Raw genomic sequence first — 20,275 nt, forward strand, 5'->3', positions numbered from 1 at the left:
GCAATTAAAAAAAAAATTGAAGTATGACTGCTGTACAATGTAATTTATAAGTATACAGTATAGTGAGTTACAATTTTTAAAGGTGATATTCCATTTACAGTTATAAAATATTGGCTATATTCCCTGTGTTGCACAATAAATTCTTATAGCTTATTTTATACCTCTTAGTCCCCTACTCCATATTGCCACTTTCCTCATCCCTATCCCCACAGGTAACCACTAGTTTGTTCTCTGTATCTGTGAGTCTGTTTTTTTTTTTAATATATTCACTAGTTTGTTGTATTTTTAAGATTCCACATATAAGTGATATGTACTGCAATTTTTTAAATGTAAAGGGAATTCAGAACTATTCAATACTACTTAATGAATGTAGTATTTCCTCTTCGGTGGAGTACTATCCAGAGAGAACTTAGAATTATGAATATGAAGCCAATTCCTATGGACTATCTACCAAAAAACAAACAAAACTCCCCCCAACCCCCAACACCATATCCCGCCAAACCAAAACCAAACAAAAAACCCAACCCCTCCAAACCGCTAAACCCTCATGTCTAAGACCATTAAGTACCATTAAAATCCTTTTTAATAACAGTTCAACACATATTTAATAGGTTATTTTAAAAATAACATGAAAAACTATATCCCACTTGTAAGTATCAAAGACTATCATCACATTCCAATGACAGATCCCCTTCCTCTGGTTTTCACCTCCTCCTGCCTCTATTATTAATCCCTTCCTGAGTTCCTTAAATAGGACTTTAATCACGGCCACTTATAGGTCAAGAAATTTTTAAAAAGCCAAACCCATCACTGAACCTGTGAAGTCTTAGATCTGTATTTCTCAATACTCTCTTTATTTGTTAAAACAAAGTTTGTTAAAAACCCATACCTCCTGTTTATAAGAAGGAAAAAAACTTTGATGTTACCTGAAATGTCAAAATAAAATATACAGTGACTAGCACAAAATTTTTTAAATGGTTGTATTAGATATTTTCTCAAACTATACATGGTCCCCTGAAAACTTAAGCACTTTCCTGGAGTACAGTTCAGGCTCAGGTTTAGGTATAGTTGTTTATTCACTGGATCAAGGAGTTTAATAGAAGTCTAGAACAGTAATCTCCAAAATGTGCTGATCTGCAGATCTCCCTTATAAATAAGAAAATTCGATGTAAGCACACACATTTATTTGCAAGTTTTAAGTATTATCTTATCATAAAACAAATTAATTTTTAAAGACTCAGGATGTATTAAAATACACTTGTAAATTTCTTAATATTTCATACCAACAAGAGTGATGTGCTTTAATATGGTTCATTAAGAAACCATTTAATATTTTATAACAGTGACTCAAAAATCTGATTCTAAGCCTGGACTTTCTGAAATGTGATCTGACATCTGCAACTGCTGAAAAAAGGGATTCATGACATGTGGATATAGCAGTAAGTGCTTTGTGGCCAGGCTTACTAAATAAAACAATCATTTTTTTTTCACTTTCATCTATCAATTGCTTAAACTTTTGATGAGATTTACTAGTATATTTTCATCTCCCTGACTCTTGGTCAGTTATTACATGCTAATAGAAGCTTTTATATTTTAACAAGTAAGTTCAACACCCACTGAAACTCAAGAACACTTCTGAATAGTCTGGAAAACTCTATTTCCAGAGTTTTAAAAGTATATACATTTGAATTTCTAGGTGACAAATTTATTCTGTTTTCAGTGAAAAAAAAAGTATGGGAACATTTTCAAACTTCTATATTCAAAATATTATGTCCAAAGCACGATTTCCTTTCAAAATGCAGGTATTCTCATACATTGTTAAAATGTTACCTTCTCTCAGAAAGGATACTTTAAAATAATGTCTTTTTTTTTTTTCAAAAATACCTGTTAGTTAACATATCCTTTATAGGTTATCTCTTGCTTGCCATCATTATGAAGATCAGCAACTCTGGAATACTTGTCTTATGTAAAAACAAATAAGTAACATCCTTATGTTTGTTCAGCAACTCAAATATTTGCTATATGGTAACAACTGGATATCTTACACAAAAGATTTTCATTGTTCCCATCACATTATAAAGTATTGTAAAGGCAGTATCAAAAACTTCAGTGCCAGCCACAATCCCTCCTGCTCCCTCTATTCAGGCCATGTCCTCTTGCTATTCTTTGATATGTAAAGCATACTTTCATGTTTGGGCCTCTGGACTAGCTTTTATTGTTTGTATGGCTTAGCCTCCTTCACTGCTTTCTAGTTTTCTGCTCTGTGTTCCCTGACCACTCTACATAAAATAAAATACTCTTCCCTCCACATTATTCTCTATCCCTTTCCCCTGCTTTAATTATCTTCCCAGCACTTATCCTCACCTGACATATTTTATTTTTTCATTGTCTCTCTTCGCTCAAATGTGATCTTCATGAGAATAGAGAAGTATTATTTGCTCACTGCTGTCTTTCACAGCACCTAGAACAGTGACTGGCACATAGCATGTGATCAATAAAAATTCGTTGAAGGAATGAAATGTAATAATTTAAGGTAACATAATCCATAAATCTTATGAAATGTTTTAACTGCACTGTATTAAAAATGCATCCAAAATTAATAAATGGTAAGTGAGGATGATACTGTTAACTTCTATACATTTGTGTAACTCCCATTATTTTTGTGGCAATTTTTACATAATCTGTGAGATCTGACTTACACATACACATAAGGGATAAGTTAGGGCACTGATGAATATGAAATATTAGTAAAGCTTAGTTTCTAATCCTCTGAGATGAAAAAAGATAAACAGAAATCTTAGTATCTTATTCTCACATCAAAAGAAATGTACCTTATATGTTTCAGAAATGCTGTTCTAGAATACTAATATTCTTCCATCAAGAAGGTTGAGGAAATCAGTTCTCTCCTTGTTTGATCACCTCTTCTGTTATAAACCATTCTCTAATGATTAATTCTAATCACTGTTCACCAGCTGAAATGACCACTGAAGTTTAATAGCTTCTTCATGGTTTAGGGCCTTTAAACTAAAAATACTGTTTGTGTTTCTGTTTGTAGAATTCAGGTTTCTAATTGTAAGCACAGCTCACACATTTCTACAAGTTAATGGTCATTATTATTATTCTTACCACAAAGTAAAGATTAAAATTAAGACTATAATCAACAATTAAACATCATTTATTAAAACCAATGTTTATAATGTTAGCAAATTTTGTGGTAATTTTTGTGTGTTCTTTATAGAAAGACCTCCTATCGTAAGTGAAAAAGAAAAAGTAAAGGTTAATGAGATCTGGAATCTAGGTCTCCTGACTAGGAGGTCAGATTCTTTCCACTATTATCAAGAGGAAGATACGAGCAGGCAATTAATAATGGCATACATCATATGAACAAAAGTTAGGCAGCATTCAGTGAAATAAAAACTGAGACAAAAGATAGGAGACTACTGTTCAGTCAGTGTGGTTCTATGGAAATATCAAATTCCTCAGTCTTTACCTGGACTATACCATCTATTTAGTAACAACAAATTCCTTTTCAATATTACAACTTGATGATTTTACTTATATAAAAACATTCATTCTTCTTTCTCCTCCTACCCCTGCCCTAAATTCCAAGCAAATGAAAGCACAGAGATCAAATGAAGTAGAGGTGAGTTAACATCTATTATATCCTTTGATGACACTGCTGCTACTGCTGCTGTTGCTAAGTCACTTCAGTCGTGTCCGACTCTGTGTGACCCCACAGACGGCAGCCCACCAGGGTCCCCCATCCCTGGGATTCTCCAGGCAAGAACACTGGAGTGGGCTGCCATTTCCTTCTCCAATGCATGAAAGTGAAAAGTGAAAGGGAAGTCGCTCAGTCGTGTCCAACTCTTCGTGACCCTATGGACTGTAGCCCACCAGGCTCCTCCGTCCATGGGATTTTCCAGGCAAGAGTACTGGAGTGGGGTGCCGTTGATGACACTAATAGAAGACAAAAAGGGACTTCTCCCCTCTACAAGTATCAATCAATCTGGCTACTGTACTCAAGGGGAAAAGAAAGAAAACAGCTCTCACCCACAAGATGACGACATGGATGGTGAAGAGGAAACAAAGCAATGCCAATTATAAACGGCTGAAGAAAAACAGGCATTTACTTGGTCTGGACATATTTTTAATGGGAAGGACGTGGGAGATAGGGAAAAGGAAGCAGTCCAATAGAAAAAGGAGTTAAATTTGCTTAAGCTATTTCTGAGGATAAAATTGGGACCACTAGGTAATACTTTTAGAAAGATATTCTGGTTCACCTCAGCGAAGAATATTTTAGCAATTACCCCCGATTATAAACTGGTTACCTCTGGAGACTGCCTCCTTTCTCTCAAAGAGCTGAAGTAATGCCAGACTACCCTTTGGAGGATGGGAGAAGGATGTAAATAGGGAAACTAAGTAACAGATTAAGGGCTGGATAGGTAACGAGTTTGGCCTAGACTTAGAAGATACCTAAGATTTTTATTCAAACCTTGAGTTCCATGTTTAGAGAGAAGGGACAAAGATATAAAGAATAATTTCTCACCTTCCTTTCTAAAAATAGGACCTAGGACTCACCTGAGTTCCGGAGAAAAGTCTTTTTAAGTCCTTACAGGAAGACTGTGAAGCAAAAAATATGAAATGGGAGGCTGGGGTTATGGCCTACTTGAATGAACATTCAAGTCTTTTTTTCTTTCCTTCCCCAATAAGCTCATTGCAAAGATGTATACTGTCCTAGGTTCCCTACAGTTAAGTAGACGTTTACATGCCTTTATTCCCCTTGGATCCAAATTAAAGGAACAATCTCTCCAAAGAATAAGATAACATGCATGGAAAAATCCCTGATTCTTAAGGTACACTTTCTGAAGGTATCATTTCGAAGTTATATATACTCTAATTTAAGACTCCTAAACATAGTTGTTTTTCTCTAAAATTCAAATAATACCTTAGGTAAGGTTATTAATTTTTGACAAGGGTTGTTCTTTCCAATTGCATGTTTAGAAAATAATTACAAAGTTATTATTTTGCATCTTATTTCCCTGAGGTACCCTTATAGTCTCTCCCAACATTTCCACTTTATCCCGTAAACTTTATGACTTTTCCCTATCAATTCTTTTTTTCCTCCAGTTTAAGAAACAGTTTTTTATTATGTCTGTTCTTGTGTACATATGTTCCTATACTTAAGGTGACTATACAGATGCAGCGCACTCCATAATTACTATACAACTCTACACTAGACATGTTCCTATTTTCATAACGAAAGGAAGAGAAATATGGCTATAAACGACAGTTATGAAAGTAGATGCAGAACTTTTTATACACATACCTGAACTGTCTGGACTTGTGGAGACTGAATAACTGATGGCTGGGCCGCCTGAATAACTCCATGGACTTGAACTGTCTGCCCATTGGGCAGCTGTACTAAAGTTACGGTGGGAGCAGATGATGTTGCGTGAGCTGCTGGCATAGATACCTATGGTGTTGAACATGGAAAAAAATTACCATCACAGATACCTCCTTGGGCGTACTCATGTTTAATATGAAGCAACTTTTTAGCAGCAAAAGGATGACCCTTCCGCTAGGTTAAGTATTCCAGTGGTGTGAAAGGAACTAACATTAAACTTAATATTCTTTTTGAAAAAACAAAACTAAACAAAAAACCAAACACTACAAATACTTCCCATGCCCCCTACTTTTAAACTCCTCCCAAATGACAAAAATAAAAAAACTGTTCTAATGTAATATCAAAATATGTAACAGACTTTTTTGAACACTAAATACCACTTTATTTATACGGTGCTTTAAAGTTTCCCACCTGCTTTCATATTCAATTTCTCATTTGCTCTTTGAAGAAATCAGACTGAGTTAGAATAAGAGTTATCCCCATATTCTCTCCCCACCGAGAGACAGAAACATTAAGTGCTCCAAGAGATTAAGCAACTTACCCAAGGTCAAGAGATAAGCTAGCTTTGAAGGAATGTAAAATTCTTCAGAATATCATGTGTTAAATTAAGCCATGTTCTAAAGTATAATTGTTCCCAAACTTGGGTGAAGCTTAGCTACTAAGTCTAAAACAAATACATATCTTACAGTATAAAGCATATTTTTTATCTTATAAACTTATTACAAGTATGCCTTTCATTCATGAGGAAGTACAAACTGAAAATTTCTATCTCCTCCCAGCACTGAACTGGTAACAGTTGATATTTTAAGGATTTATCTTCCTCTTGAAGAGATAAGGGGGCAGAATTGAGAGAATTTGATTTTCTCCTGAGGCACAAAGGCGGCAATCTTAATAAGTCAATACCCAGGTTAAAAGGGCTCTGAAGTCATACATATCTATCAGATTGTATAGTATTTACGGTTCCTGCACTTGAATGTGTTTGAGGGTAGCAATTTTATTTGTCCTTTTGGTAATAAATTTGGGAATTTAATGAAGCTCATGTGATCATACTCTTTCCTTGGACTGCAAGGAGATCCAACTAGTCAGTCCTAACTAAAGGAAATCAGTCCTGAATATTCATTGGAAGGACTGATGCTGAAGCTGAAGCCCCAATACTCTGGCCTCCTGATGTGATGAACTGATTCACTGGAAAAGACCCTGATGCTGGGAAAGACTGAAGGTAGGAGGAGAGGGGACAACAGAGGATGAGATGGTCGGATGGCATCATTGACTTGATGGACATGCCTTGAGCAAGCTCTGGGAGTTGGTGATGGACAGGGAGGCCTGGTGTGCTACAGTCCATGAGGTCGACTCAGTCCATGAGGTTGACTCAGTCCATGATTCATTCAACTGAGTGACTGAACTCACCTTCTGGGGATATGTGTGCCAGAACAATGCTAGAATTGAAACTACAGAAATGAGAAAGACATAGGTTTTTGCCCTTATAGAAATTACTGAGGCATGTGTATGAAGGAATGGGGAAAAGGCCACAAATAAATGTAATTCAATGAAGTAATGAAGTCTGCAAAGAGAAAAACGGACACACTGAGCAGAGCGATCCCGCCCAAAGCAAGAGGAGGAGAGGCTACCAGGGAAGTATGTTAATTTGAAACAAAGCATATTAGTTTAAAAAAAAAAAGAGTGAGCAAGGCATGTTCTTATGAGGTGCAGAGGGGAGGCACAGAACTTCGCGCAGAGGGCGACACTGGCAAAGGCAGGGAGGATAGCAATGCCTGTACATGGCACAGGGGGATGACCAGCAGTTACTATCACTGGAGCATGTAAGTGTGTTACTATAGGAGGGAGGAAGTGTGGAGAGATGAGTATCAGGCAGGGGCCAGATGGGCTAGTCATGAAATCTTATACAAGTTACACTAAATAATCTGCATTTTATCATGGGATAGGAAAAAACACTGAATGGCTTTTGAACTCCTGAATACCATAGTGAGGCTTGCATTTTAGATAGGTCACTTTACTTTAGTGGTAGGGTAAAAGATACTTATTTCAGAGGAAGAAAAAAGCAGAGGTGAGACCAACTGAGAAAGTCTATATATAGTAGTAAAAGTGAAGGCCAGCAATTAGGCACTAGGTGTATTAGGGATGGAAATAATATAAGTGATTTAATGACAATTCAGGAGGCAGACCAGAAAGGGATTTAAGAAAGACTGATGGAAGGAAGTGAGAGAGAAGGCAAAGACGACCCACATAGTTCACATGTGGGTGAAATGGGTAAACTATGCCAAACAGAGAACACAAGCAGCAGCTTATGGGTGGCTGGGGTAGTGGTGGAAAATGATGGAATTGATATGACATCTGAATTTGCAGAGATGTTTACAAGGTAGTTAAATATTTGACTATAAAGCTTGGGGGGAAGATACCTACTAAAGGCAGAGGCTAAAATCATGAGCTTCCCCTCTGGACAGTGAGGAAGTCCTTCCTTATCAATCACTTTTTTTTCTGGCCACTATAAATCTTAAGTTTTACCTGGTTCTCAAAATGTGATCCACGGATTACCTCCACTAGAGTTACATAGGGTGCCTGTTTATACATTAGTCACAACCTCTGATGGACCCAAGGACATGTTCCCTGACACCAAGGTTGGAGAACCAAAACTGTAAATTATTCAGAATATCTCATATCAATGGAAAGCTCTTCTAATATCTGAAGCAATTAGTATGTCCTCTTCTCTGAGTATTCTATAAGGTAAATATAACAAGCTAACTTAACAAATAATCCTCTTTCTATGCTAATCATTCCACATAATGGTTCCTCTCATTGTAAATTTAGAAAATTCAGATACACCAATATAGAAAAAAATCACTTATATTCCTACCACTCAGAGCTAATCATTTAATATTTTTGCTGTAGACACATGTGTTTTTAAAGATGCATATATATATATACACTCAATTTTTATAGCACTATCACAGAATCTTTCAAATCTATTCCAAATATCTCTTCATACCATTAATAGTATTCTTTCATGGTTTTAATGACTGTCTAATGGTAAAAATTACATAATTTAATAAATTCCTTATTACTGTCTATTTAGGTTTTCAAATTTGCCTGTTACAAGAAAGTTAATTGACAACAATATTGCAGCAATCCTTTCACCCAACTCTTTACTTAAAACCCTCCATAAAAATTAACATTCTTATAGTCAAAACCAACATGTTTTTTCCACTTTAAAAGAAATACTTGTACATTTCAAAAGTAAAATAAGACATTTCATTATTATTTAAGATTGATTTTCCTCCTTCACTAGTTAGGCTGAATTTGTTTTTTTACATTCAATGGTCAAATCACAACAGTCTTGACAATTTTATTATAAATCTCTAGTTTACTACTAGACAAAAACCCCTCTGTAATTAGGTATTAAAAAGAACAACAAAACTTACAAAAGTGAACAGACACTACTTCTAAAATTCAAGTATCATGTCATTCCACTTATCAGTGATTATATGCTAACTGAACATGTGCATATAATTTTGTTCCTTCCTGAATTTCCAATTAAGCTTCATGAAACTGATTTTGTTTTTACAGGTATCATCACACCAGCAAAGAATGGGAAAGGAAGTAACAGTAAAGAGTTTTGGAGGCTGGAAACAGGTGTGTGAATGCTAACGAACTTGGAAGACCTCAGACGGCCAGCTCATGAGGTGGAGGCAGGGACAGCTTGATTTGTGCCACAAGGTCCTTAAGAGGCTCAGAATCTAAGGCCCCCTAGAAGGTAGAGTGAAAGGAGGGGCTGAAGATAAGGAAGGCTGACTGAAGGCTCTTTGAAAACCAAGTAGATCCCCTCCTCACTCTCTGTGAATGGACACTCATCTCCCCTATAAGGACAGAAAAACATTGGTTTATTTTCTGATAGAGGATTTCTTGACTGCTTGACACCAGGCATTGCTGAGGTGAGGTGCTACGCTCCAGTCTCCTTCCGCTGGCTGGCTCACAGGTCTTTACTTATATGCAGGAGATAGTCAAGCTTTTCTCTGGGGAACCTGACCCACACCCACCCAGTTAAGAAGACAGACTTAGCATAATGACACTGGGATGCCACCCTACCACGAACCTCACAACTCACAGACGTCAGGCCCCACACGTATACACACAATGTCCAATGTAGGTTTTTGGTCACCTACTTTTAAATGCAGGCCAACAACCACAAGCTATCAAATATCTGAGGAAAGCTTCTAATATGAAAGATGGTGACCAAAAAGATAGAAGAGGAAAACTGTATACAGAAGAAAATCTATTTAGAGAAGAAAACTTAAAACTTAATATTATAAAGGGAAAATACTGCCTGCATGAAACATTAAAAAAAAAAGTGAAAGTGTCAGTCGCTCTGTCATGTCTGACTCTGCGATCCCATGGACTGTAGCCCACCAGGCTCCTCTGTCCATAGAATTCTCCAAGCAAGAATACGGAGTGGGTAGCCATTTCCTTCTCCTCGGTATCTTCCAGACCCAAGGACTGAACCCGATCTCCTGCACTGCAGGCAGATTCTTTACTGTCTGAGCCACCAGGGAAGCCTAAAACAAACAGGATACTATTAAAATACAAAAGGATTGTTCAGAAACAAAAGGAACTCTTGGAAACAAGATAGGAGAAATAAACTCCGACAGATGGGGTGAAATGTGAAGTTGAAGAAATCTCTGAGGGCAGAGCAAAAAGACAGACTGAAAACAGGAGAGAAAATTAGAGAAACAGTCCTAGAGGTATTAACATCTGGATCACAAGAATCCAAGAGATAAAAGAGAAAGAAGAGGGAGAGAAAAAAATCAACGAAATAACTTAAGGAAATTGCCCAGAATTGAAGACCCGAGTTTCCACTTGAAAGAAAAAAAAAAGGGCCCACTGGATACTACTGCACAATGGATGGTAACACTTCAAGGCCTTGATAATGAAATGGTGAAGCAAGGTGAACAGAGATTTTTACAAGATACAAGAGATACAAAGATATGGGTTTAGTCTTTTAAACATCAATACTAGAAATTGACTGTGCCTTAAAAAATTTGAAAAACATTTTCTTTACCAAGAATTCTTTACCCAGTCAAACTTGCTGAAGGAACCACTGGAAACAAAACTCCACAAGAGAAAGACAGTAGGAAGGCAACCTCCAGAATGACATGACACAGCAGACGTGGAGGGCAACCAGACCAGAATGGTGTCCCGAGAGATAGGTACGTTGAGGATTGTCATCACCAAAATCCCTGCTGGTACTGTATCTTCTTTTTACCAGAGGGCTGAGTGCTTGGATGAGCCCCGATTCATATCTGTCCACATTTGCCTTGACATGTACTAAAGAGGCCCTGATGCTTTCACCTTTGTTCCTGCACCTGCTTCATCTTGAGTACGTTTACTTCATCCCTAAATATATTCTGCTTTGCCTTACTCCTCAGAGCTGGAGGTGGGCCCCGGTGATATTAGGAGAAAACACAAAACATCCCACTGCTTCTGACTACCAGCAGACCTAGTATTCGGCCCTAGTATTCCTGCTGGAGACCTAGTATTTGACCCGTATTTTAGCTCAGTGTGGTGACCATATGTGATTAGTCCTCCATTTCTCAAGATCCATTCTTGCTCATGACTCTCTTTGGAGAGCTTTTAAACTCTCTGGGAAGCAGAAGCTCCACATCTCACTCTTCTTACCTAGCAGGTTATTTATTTGCTATTTGGTTTTTATATCAACCACTTTTCTCACTCATATATAACATAATGCCAATAAATGTTAATAAAACATTTGAGGAAAAATACGTAAGAACAAAAAATAAAGATGAGAATATAATCTTAGAATGTTTAAGACAAAGACAAAATGAAAGAACTATGAATCATACTTCAATACAGGGACAAAAACTATCATCCTTGATATTTACTTGTGTGTCAATTATTTATTCTTTTTCGTTTAAGCACATCTCAATTTAGCCTTTCAGATTATGTGTCCCCATGCCCCCAAATAAATCTATATGATATGAAAAAAAAAAACCACCCAGTTATCATATTGTTTTGTTCGTTTAAGAGACCATCTACCCATCAGTTTAAATGTAATTATCCTGAATCATGTCACTACTACAGATAGTGTGTTAGTATCTAGCAATACATTTTTCTATGTTACTGAATACTGTCATTTCTAAAATTAGGCTGATAATAAATAGGAATTTTGATATTCTAAGAATGTTACCACTCATTCTATGTATATCTCTAATAAAAACTAAGTTCTCTTGTATTTAAAACATATTCCTTTTAGAAGAGACAACTTGGAATCTCTCCATGTTTTTATACCTGGGCTAATGTGGCAATCTGTGGCTGGGCTTGAACTGTCATTTGCTGGCTTTCAGCTTCTGTTACAGCTGCATCTCCACTCTGCTGGTTCTCTGCTCCAGATTCCATGGTCATTTAGTTACCTACAATAATATGGAAGAGTGTTACAAGCACTACAGTGCTTTGTGCTTTTGTGGTTTTAAAGGCAATTTTCAAGTTATAAAAAGGTATATGTGGTGGTTAGGTTAGCAGGTGCACTCAGAAATCTAGTTAAGCTACAATGTAGCTGGATTCCTGTCAAGACTTGTCCAAATATGCTGAGCTGTAAAAGTTCTAGTTTTTTCAAAAAAGAAAAAAGCTTTTTCCTTTCAATTCCCATTACTCCATCTGTTATGGAAGACAGGATTCCCCTCTTCCATGAATCTGTCCTAATAAGGAGAGGAAGGGCAGCAGCAAAGTTTTAATTTTTTCAAAATGTATTAATTAGGTAAGGAGGGAGGGCAGAGAGCAGAAGTGAGCTGATGACAGGGTCTATGAGATACTGGCTTCAAGGTACCTCCTATAAAGGCATTCCCTCTATCATAGGGAAGAAACAGAAAAATTATAACCTACTTCCTCAGGAAATTGCTGGTGGTTAAGACAAAATAGCCCAAGTTTCAAGAGCTCAACCTGTGGCTCTTGACACAGAGTCAAATTAGAGACCTCAAACATGGAAAAGGTTCTTTTGCGTTCTGACTCATTACCCTATATAATGTGCAACACTCCACACGTGCATGTATACACACAAACAATAAAACACTTAAAAATTTTAACTGGATTCTAGATACATTAATCAAGGCTGATCCTTTTAGATACTGCTTTGCTAAGAGTTTAGTGTGTTTGTTACATGTGGCACTGGGTGACTGCAAAAGTGGAGGGCAATTCCCAGCAGCGGACACTACTTTAAGATTAGAGAAACTGATTATATATAGAGCAGATATAACTGGGGGAGGAACTGTGTTTCAAGGAGTCACAACAAAAGGGATTATTTCTTACTTGTGTACTACTGTTATCACTCAGTTCCTAACGTATTACCTGTCAAAAATAAATATAATAGTAAGGACTCCCTATGGCGATTTGATAAACAACACAAAAACTCCAATGCTTTTCCAGAATTTATTACATTTATTTTATAACTCTGAAATTGATAACCAAAATAGTAATTAATCCTTATGTGATTATTACATTCCATCAAAATGTATCACATACTAACATTCTGCCACCATTCACAGGAGTCTATAAAATGTTTTTACAAGTGACAGTTAAAAATGAAAATATCTCTGTGGAAATGAATAATTTAGAAATAAAGAAGCCACAAAACAAATGACAAAGGAAAAGATCAACAGACTTGACTACATAATTATTTAAAATATTAACAAGACAAAAGCCACCAAGACAAGTACACAAGGAAAAATATCTCATACATACAGTCAACACAATAACATCTAGAATACAGAGAAACTACTACTCAGTAAGAAACTCTTATTACTGACTAGTTTACAAAGACAGAATTTTTTTTGGAATAGTAAAAAACTAGAAACAAGTATCCATCATTAGGAGGACCATTAAAAAATTAAAGCAATGAAAAACAATGAAGTCTAACTATAATGGAATGACAAAGCTTTCCAAGACAGTGAAATGGCAACTTATAGAACTTATTATAATGTAGAACCCTATTTACATTAAAAAAAAAAACACGTAAAACAAATTATTATAAAGGTATATGCATGGAAAAGGTGTAGAAATTTTAACTGAACCATAATAAGTGCTGGTTCTGAAAAAGAGAAGATTTGGTAGAATTGTAAATGATGATTTGCACCTTTTATTTATTTTAGTACTTTTACTTTTTTTCTGTGAGCATGGATTCAGGATTATGTGCTCAATTAAAGACATTTTAATACCAGAAATGATGGGTAACATTTTGAAAATATGAATCAAAAGCTTTATTTCATGAGAGCTTTATTTCATGAGAGCCATGATTTTGAGATATCCACTGATAAAAAGTTTTTAATCTGATACTTATAATATGAAATTAGTATTTGTTCAAAATTTACCTAAACTATTTACCCCAATTTCCAGAGTAAAAATAACTATTTTCTTAAAAGAATTGTAAAATAACTTTACTAGCCCCTGTGATAATTGAGTTGTACACTTAAAATCAATGCTCTTTTAAACTAAAAAATTTCACACAGACTTAAAGCAACATCAAAAAATAGTTTGTGGATACTAAATACGGTCCATACTGTTGCTCTGGAAGAAAACATGAAAGCAAAAAAAAAATCTAATCTTAATAACAATAAAGTAAGTAAATGATCAATCTGAGGACAGCACAGAGTCAAGCTAAATAACAGCAGAAGCCCACGACCTTTTCTCTATCTTCTGCCCCACATCATCAACTTAATGAGAACAAAGATAAACACAAATTTACCATCATAATACCTTTTCGTAGACAGAGAATACACAACCATTTTGTAAAGACTTTAGTCCTAGCCACATTTTGTTTTTTAAATTTTCTGGCTGCACCATGCCACATGTGGAATCTTTCCCACCAAGGATCACACACACACTCTACCCACCCCCAGCATTGGAAACATGGAGTCTTAACCACTGGACTACCAGGGAAGTCCGACACATTTTTTTTTTAACCTATGCTGTCATCCAAATAGTTTCACCCTATCATCTGATTAAAAGTAACTCTAAGCGAAGATCATACTTCTTTTGTTTACTTTTCAATGTTAGAGCCACTTAATTTCCTTTTATCATTTAAGGTGTGCGCTTGCTAAATTACTTCAGTCGTGTCGGACTTTTTGTGACCCTGTGGACTGTAGCCCACCAGACTCCTCTGTCCATGGGATTCTCCAGGCAAGGATACTGGAATGGGTTGCCATGCCCTTCCCCAGGGGATCTTCCTGACCCAGGGACTGAATCCACGTCTCCTGTGTCTCCTGCATTGGCAGGCCGGTTCTTTACCACTAGTGCCACCTGGGAAGGGTATCATTGCAACTTGCTTCAGAAAATAAAATATTTATGATTCTATAATAAAAAAATAAAACCATTAGTTAACATAAGTAATTATAGTTACAAGGTCACATTCAAAGAAAGAATGTGATTTGCATCTTCTTCCCTCCCCAACTAGATGATATTATTTTACTTACTTTTAATTTTCTTCTAAAGACAAAGTGTGGTATTTCCAATGGTTAGGATCCCCCATGTAAATAAACTGCCAGTGTTTCATTACCATTTCATTCTGGAAGACAACCAAACCTTTTTCAAAGTGGGGGAGAGCCATATTAATTAGCTTCAGCAGGTATCAACCACTTGAGCAACAGTACAACTGTCTTTCATCAGTTAATTCAGGTCTTTCTCAAAGAACAAGTGAGAATCATTTAGGGAAAAACAATTTGTTTCAGGTAAGAAATTCAAGAGTCAACTAAAACAGAAACTATTCTGGTTTTCACCTTGAAGGTACTGAAACAGCAGTCTCCAACTAAACTAAATTAGCATTTAATGTGAGCACATTAATTATGATTTTGAAAGCTTTTACTCCTTTGTGTTTGTATCTTCAGGTGGAGAGAGAAGAGATAATAAGGTATGTAGTGTACCGTCTTCAATTTTTCTATTAACCCAGGAGCAGTCTTAGTCAACAGAGCAGTATTCAGACACAGGATCATTTAACAGAGCCAATATACAGGTTTCCAAAATTACTTGAGGAAAGGAGATTCCTAATTGATTATACAAATGAAATGCATTTTGGGAGTGCAAAAACAAGCAAAAGACTGAATAAGCAAAGATAAGGTACATATGAAGTCAGATACAATGTTGTAAAAATACTGGATCTGAAACATTAGAAACAATAGACCTTTAGAAATCATGGAAAATCTAGTTATTAGCTTGACAGTCTGTCAAGAATTCTTGAGTTCTTCCAATAATTCTGAATTCCAAAATTTATTTGGGAATGATATTTAAGATTTAGGTATTTTCATGATTTAACCCTAAAAATAGAACGTAATTCTTTGAAAACTATGAACTTAAAAATGAATTTCAAAATCGTGTCATGCCTAAAAAAATTTTTTTTTAACAAATTCATTCACAAAGACATGCCATTTTGCTCTAAGGGTCTTCAGAGCTCTATCTCTTAACATGAAAAACAAAAAGGGAATGATTCTGCGGTGTTAGGCACCTCACCTTGAGTGAAACAAAGAATGCTGTTCTGAATAGTTGGGAAATAGCCTAACATTCGATGGAAAGCTGGAGCTGTCATCAAGTGGTCACAGGACAAATTAAATTTTCTGTGTTCTAGTTTCCTCATCTGAAAACAACAGATGGATAAAAAGCTCTCTCTCAATTTTAAATGCTTTGATCTTAGGAAGTGACAACACAAGATCATGCCCCCACACACAATTATGCAGGCCTCTTAATATTATGCAGGCCTCTTAATATTCATTACCTCCTTTTACTATATGGTTCGAGGCAAAGACGATGGACTAAAAATGTCGCGTAGCCTCTTAATCTTGGGCTAATATAAAAATATTACCATTCAGATATGATACATAAAATTTATCACTTTAACAGTCCTTTTCTTAATTTTCAAAGAGGATAAAGCAGCTTTTTTCTTTCCATCTTAGAAAGTGTCAAGAAATTTATCTGACTAGGACTGTATCACTTTTGTACCTTTACATAGTCAAGACAATTGATATTCAAAAATTTCAATATAGTTAGGATAAACATTCCAGTAAACTGTCTACTTAAGAAGACAGTGCGCTGCAATAGTCAAGAGTGGTAGAATGCCAAACACTGACGATGAATACAGTATCAATAAATTTGGGGATTTATCTTCTGATAAGAAAAATGGTATAAGCAAAGACTTTAATTACAGTAGGCCTTTAGAGAAATGAGTGAGTCAGTGGCTGGTGTATAAAGGATAAAGATAAAGGATGGTCATTCCTTATCAATCCGCAGCTACTAGGGCAAAATGACAATATGAGAATGATGTCTCAAAGTTAAGTTAATGGGTTTAGAATTTTTATGTTGCAATGTATTTTACTCTGTAAAGCAATATATCCCGAGGTAACTCACCAGAAGTGAATATTCACTGTTCTTAAACTAAAAGGATCTTCAGTTTTAACAACTTACATTATATACAGTATACTTGTATTATAGCATTATATCCAAGTACTTACATGTTGGGCACTTGTTCAAGTTACTAGAGATGAAGAAATAAATTTTTTAAAAAAACTTTGTGGAATTTATATTCTAGTGTGTGGAAATAGAAGAGAGACGTATAACAAGTAAAACATGTAACAAATCAGAACACAGTAAGTGTTGGGTAAAATATAAGGGTGGGAAGGATGCTGACGGATTTTCACTACTATAAAAGTGCTAAGTATAAAGCCCTCACGGATAAGGGAGCATTCAAATTCACCTACTCAGCACCTATACAGAACTATACCAAATCAGAGAGAAATTTCTGGCAGTACCAAATTCTGTAATAAAGGTCACTGAACAAGAAAGCAAGCCTGTATCGTCACTTTCGCTAACCACCATTAAGTGAAAGCAAAGAATGCTGTAAATCTTCACCTTGTTCTTTATCCTAAAATACACTGAACTTTAAGAAGTGCCCAGGTCTTTAAGATCCTAAACATTCTAGCTCAAGTTTATGAAAAATAAATCCATCTCCCTCACAAGTTTACTTTTTAATCCCTTAAATCTATGACAAATGTAATCCAGTTTAGAATGAAAGGTTCAGCATTCATCGAAATGAACTGTGAATTTTGACTTGAAGAAACAATACATTCATAACTAAGAGAACATATGAATATAGGCCATGGTTTTAAAATGCAAATAACCTTTATTATAAACAAGGGGGGAAAAAAAACCCTGCTCCTGTGTCTAGCAAGTGGGTGACTCCTGAACTCTTTCACCAAGTCCAGGGATTTAAGGAAATCACAAAAGCAGACTTTAAAGTCTCCAGGGTAATCACAGCAAAAAGTCACATTTAGGCACGATTTTAAAACTAAATGACCAGTTTGTTGTCATAGTCAAATGTATTACTAAAAATATTTTGCAGAAAACCTAAAAACATCTAGGGCTCATGTACAATACTTTTTACATAGCTATTTTGTACTTGTTAATTTTTTAGTATACTACAGCTGTTTGAAAGCCTTGCTAGCATACTCGTACACCTTTAATATGTCTTGATTAAGATTAATACTCTGAGCGTTATGATTAATTTGAGCTTCCCCTGTGGCTCAGTTGGTAAAGAATCCGCCTACAATTCAGAAGACCCAGGCTCAATTCCTGGGTTGGAAAGATCCCCCGGAGAAGGAAATGGAAACCCACCCCAGTATTCTTGCCTTGAGAATTCCATGGACAAAGGAGCCTGGTGGGCTACAGTCCATGCGGTCCCAAGAGTTGGACACGACTTAGCAACTAAACCACCACCACGATTAATTTACTAAAGCAAATTAAAGCAAAATGTTCAGCTGCTACATAAAGGACTCCAGCTTTCCAGGAGCCAATGATTATGGTGCACTGCTTCTTTTCCTCTATCTTTCCTCCTGTATGCTTTTTGGTTGTTAACCTTGAGACACTTCACTTATCTTCACTGTATGCCCTATTAAGCAGAACTGAGATGTATGCAATCAATACTGGAAATCTAATGCTTCGGATTTCTGATGCTAATAATAGTCATTTGGTATTAAATACAGCATACTTTCACTGAAACCAGATAGGAAAATAGCATATTTGAATGTTGTAAAGTGTCTGTATACATGTGTGTAGGTATGTACATATGTACACAAGCACACTACATGCTCAACACACTTACCAACTCCAGCTGTAAGAACCTTATTAGATTAGAGACTGATTACACTTGGACTGCAGGGAGATCCAACCAGTCCATTCTGAAGGAGATCAGCCCTGGGATTTCTTTGGAAGGAATGATGCGAAAGCTGCAACTCCAGTACTTTGGCCACCTCATGCGAAGAGGTGACTCACTGGAAAAGACTCTGAAGCTGGGAGGGATTGGGGGCAGGAGGAGAAGGGACAACAGAGGATGAGATGGCTGGATGGCATCACCGACTCGATGGACGTGAGTCTGAGTGAACTCCAGGAGTTGGTGATGGACAGGGAGGCCTGGCGTGCTGTGATTCATGGGGTTGCAAAGAGTCGGACACGACTGAGCAACTGAACTGAACACCCTAACAAATTAAGGTTTTATATATATATATATATGTTTTTTAGCGAAAGAACCAGAATAGGCAATGTGAAAAACTAAAATAACTTGGTAACTTTACCAAGCTAAGTAAATTCTGACATAATTTTCAGGAAGTTTTCTCTAAGATCCTACCAAGATCCTTCTCCCTTAACTGGAATACAAACCCATACTTTATTTAGCCTATAGTCTAGTATTAGAGGAAGGGAAGAAAACTGTATCTGAAATTAATTCTATGTGATCTGAATCTGATGAAATTTAATCACTTATGAGACAAAAGGCTTGAAAATATGTTTATATGTTTTAATAAATTATTAATAGTAATTGCCAGTACTGAACTACCATCACCTAAAAAAAAAAAAAAAAAAGGGAATCTTTTCAATGTTATTTATTAAAACTAATTCCCTAATTTATTTATTGGGCTGAACTTAAAGAAAACCATCTTAAGTTCAAGATTTACATGTTATGATTTATTGCATTTTCTGATTACTACAGTATTTGAATGCTATTTAATTTGAATGCTATTTAAAATATGTAGTATGCTCTGTAAGAAACTGTCCTCACAGGAAGTACTTAACAGAAATGAATTAGGAAGGTTATTATTTGATTTACATAAACCACCCTCATATTCTAGTGTGACTAATTCTATACTATCTTTCAATAAGAAAGCTTTAGTACTTTCTCAAATCAGTTACTGTTATTTTTTTAAGTACTGGCAAAATGTATCTGCCTTGTTTTCCTTCAGGTAAGACTACTCATGGCTCTATAACAAGCCTTCATGTATCTGGTCACCAAGAGACAAACAATGTTGCTTAGCAAAGCAGCAGCTATGACTATGCATTATTTTACATAATAACATTTAACTGAACTCTTCCCATTCTTTCTATCCAAACACCCATCTGATACCATTTTCACAACTTTTTCCACCTTTAGCCTTTCAAAGAAGTTACCTTATATAAGGTTCTATATATGAAATTCTACTAATTAGATTTTTGAAGCTGCTTTTTTTTTAAAGGGAAAAAAAGCATTATGCACCTCCTACATGTAATTACTTTTAGAAGAGCAATTTCCATGTTGAGTAAAGAGTGAAGCTGTCTTCAAATTTCAAGTTCTGCTTCATAAACTAGCTCAAGGCTAACACTGTTAAGGACTTACAGAAGTTATGCCTGGAGGTTAAATATTTATAGCCCATTATTCCATTTACTCAACAAAACCTGAATGACAATGTGAAAATCACTATATTGAAATGAAAAATGAATGTTCAAGTGTTTTTTTTTTTTTAAAAGGGTATAAAGTTAACATTTATTATTCTAACAGTTTGC

At 35.8% G+C, this 20,275-nt stretch overlaps 2 protein-coding genes across 7 annotated transcripts in view; one reads left to right on the forward strand and one right to left on the reverse strand.

The window, feature by feature from the left end:
- Window positions 1-10,310, forward strand: part of METTL21A (methyltransferase like 21A) — a 53,827-nt gene extending 43,517 nt beyond the window's left edge. The window contains exon 4 of the mRNA XM_018060324.1: window positions 8,987-10,310. Within this exon, the coding sequence (XP_017915813.1) occupies window positions 8,987-9,060 (74 nt within the window). The 3' untranslated portion in view covers window positions 9,061-10,310. The remainder of the gene's footprint in view (window positions 1-8,986) is intronic.
- CREB1 (cAMP responsive element binding protein 1) overlaps window positions 1-20,275 on the reverse strand; it is a 56,528-nt gene that overhangs the window by 25,722 nt on the left and 10,531 nt on the right. For 3 of the 6 annotated variants that reach the window (XR_001296787.2, XM_018060284.1, XM_005676431.3), the window contains exons 2-4: window positions 11,723-11,844; window positions 5,327-5,473; window positions 4,579-4,620 (exon numbers count right to left, since the gene is read on the reverse strand). Coding sequence is in view for 5 of the 6 variants with exons in the window: in XM_018060284.1 (XP_017915773.1) it covers window positions 4,579-4,620; window positions 5,327-5,473; window positions 11,723-11,836 (303 nt within the window). In the remaining variant the exon portion in view is untranslated. The remainder of the gene's footprint in view (window positions 1-4,578; window positions 4,621-5,326; window positions 5,474-11,722; window positions 11,845-20,275) is intronic. The other 3 variants (XM_005676432.3, XM_018060292.1, XM_018060296.1) reach the window with 2 other exon arrangements.

The sequence above is a fragment of the Capra hircus genome, chromosome 2, assembly GCF_001704415.2.
Source record: "Capra hircus breed San Clemente chromosome 2, ASM170441v1, whole genome shotgun sequence".
Classification (NCBI taxonomy): domain Eukaryota; kingdom Metazoa; phylum Chordata; class Mammalia; order Artiodactyla; family Bovidae; genus Capra; species Capra hircus.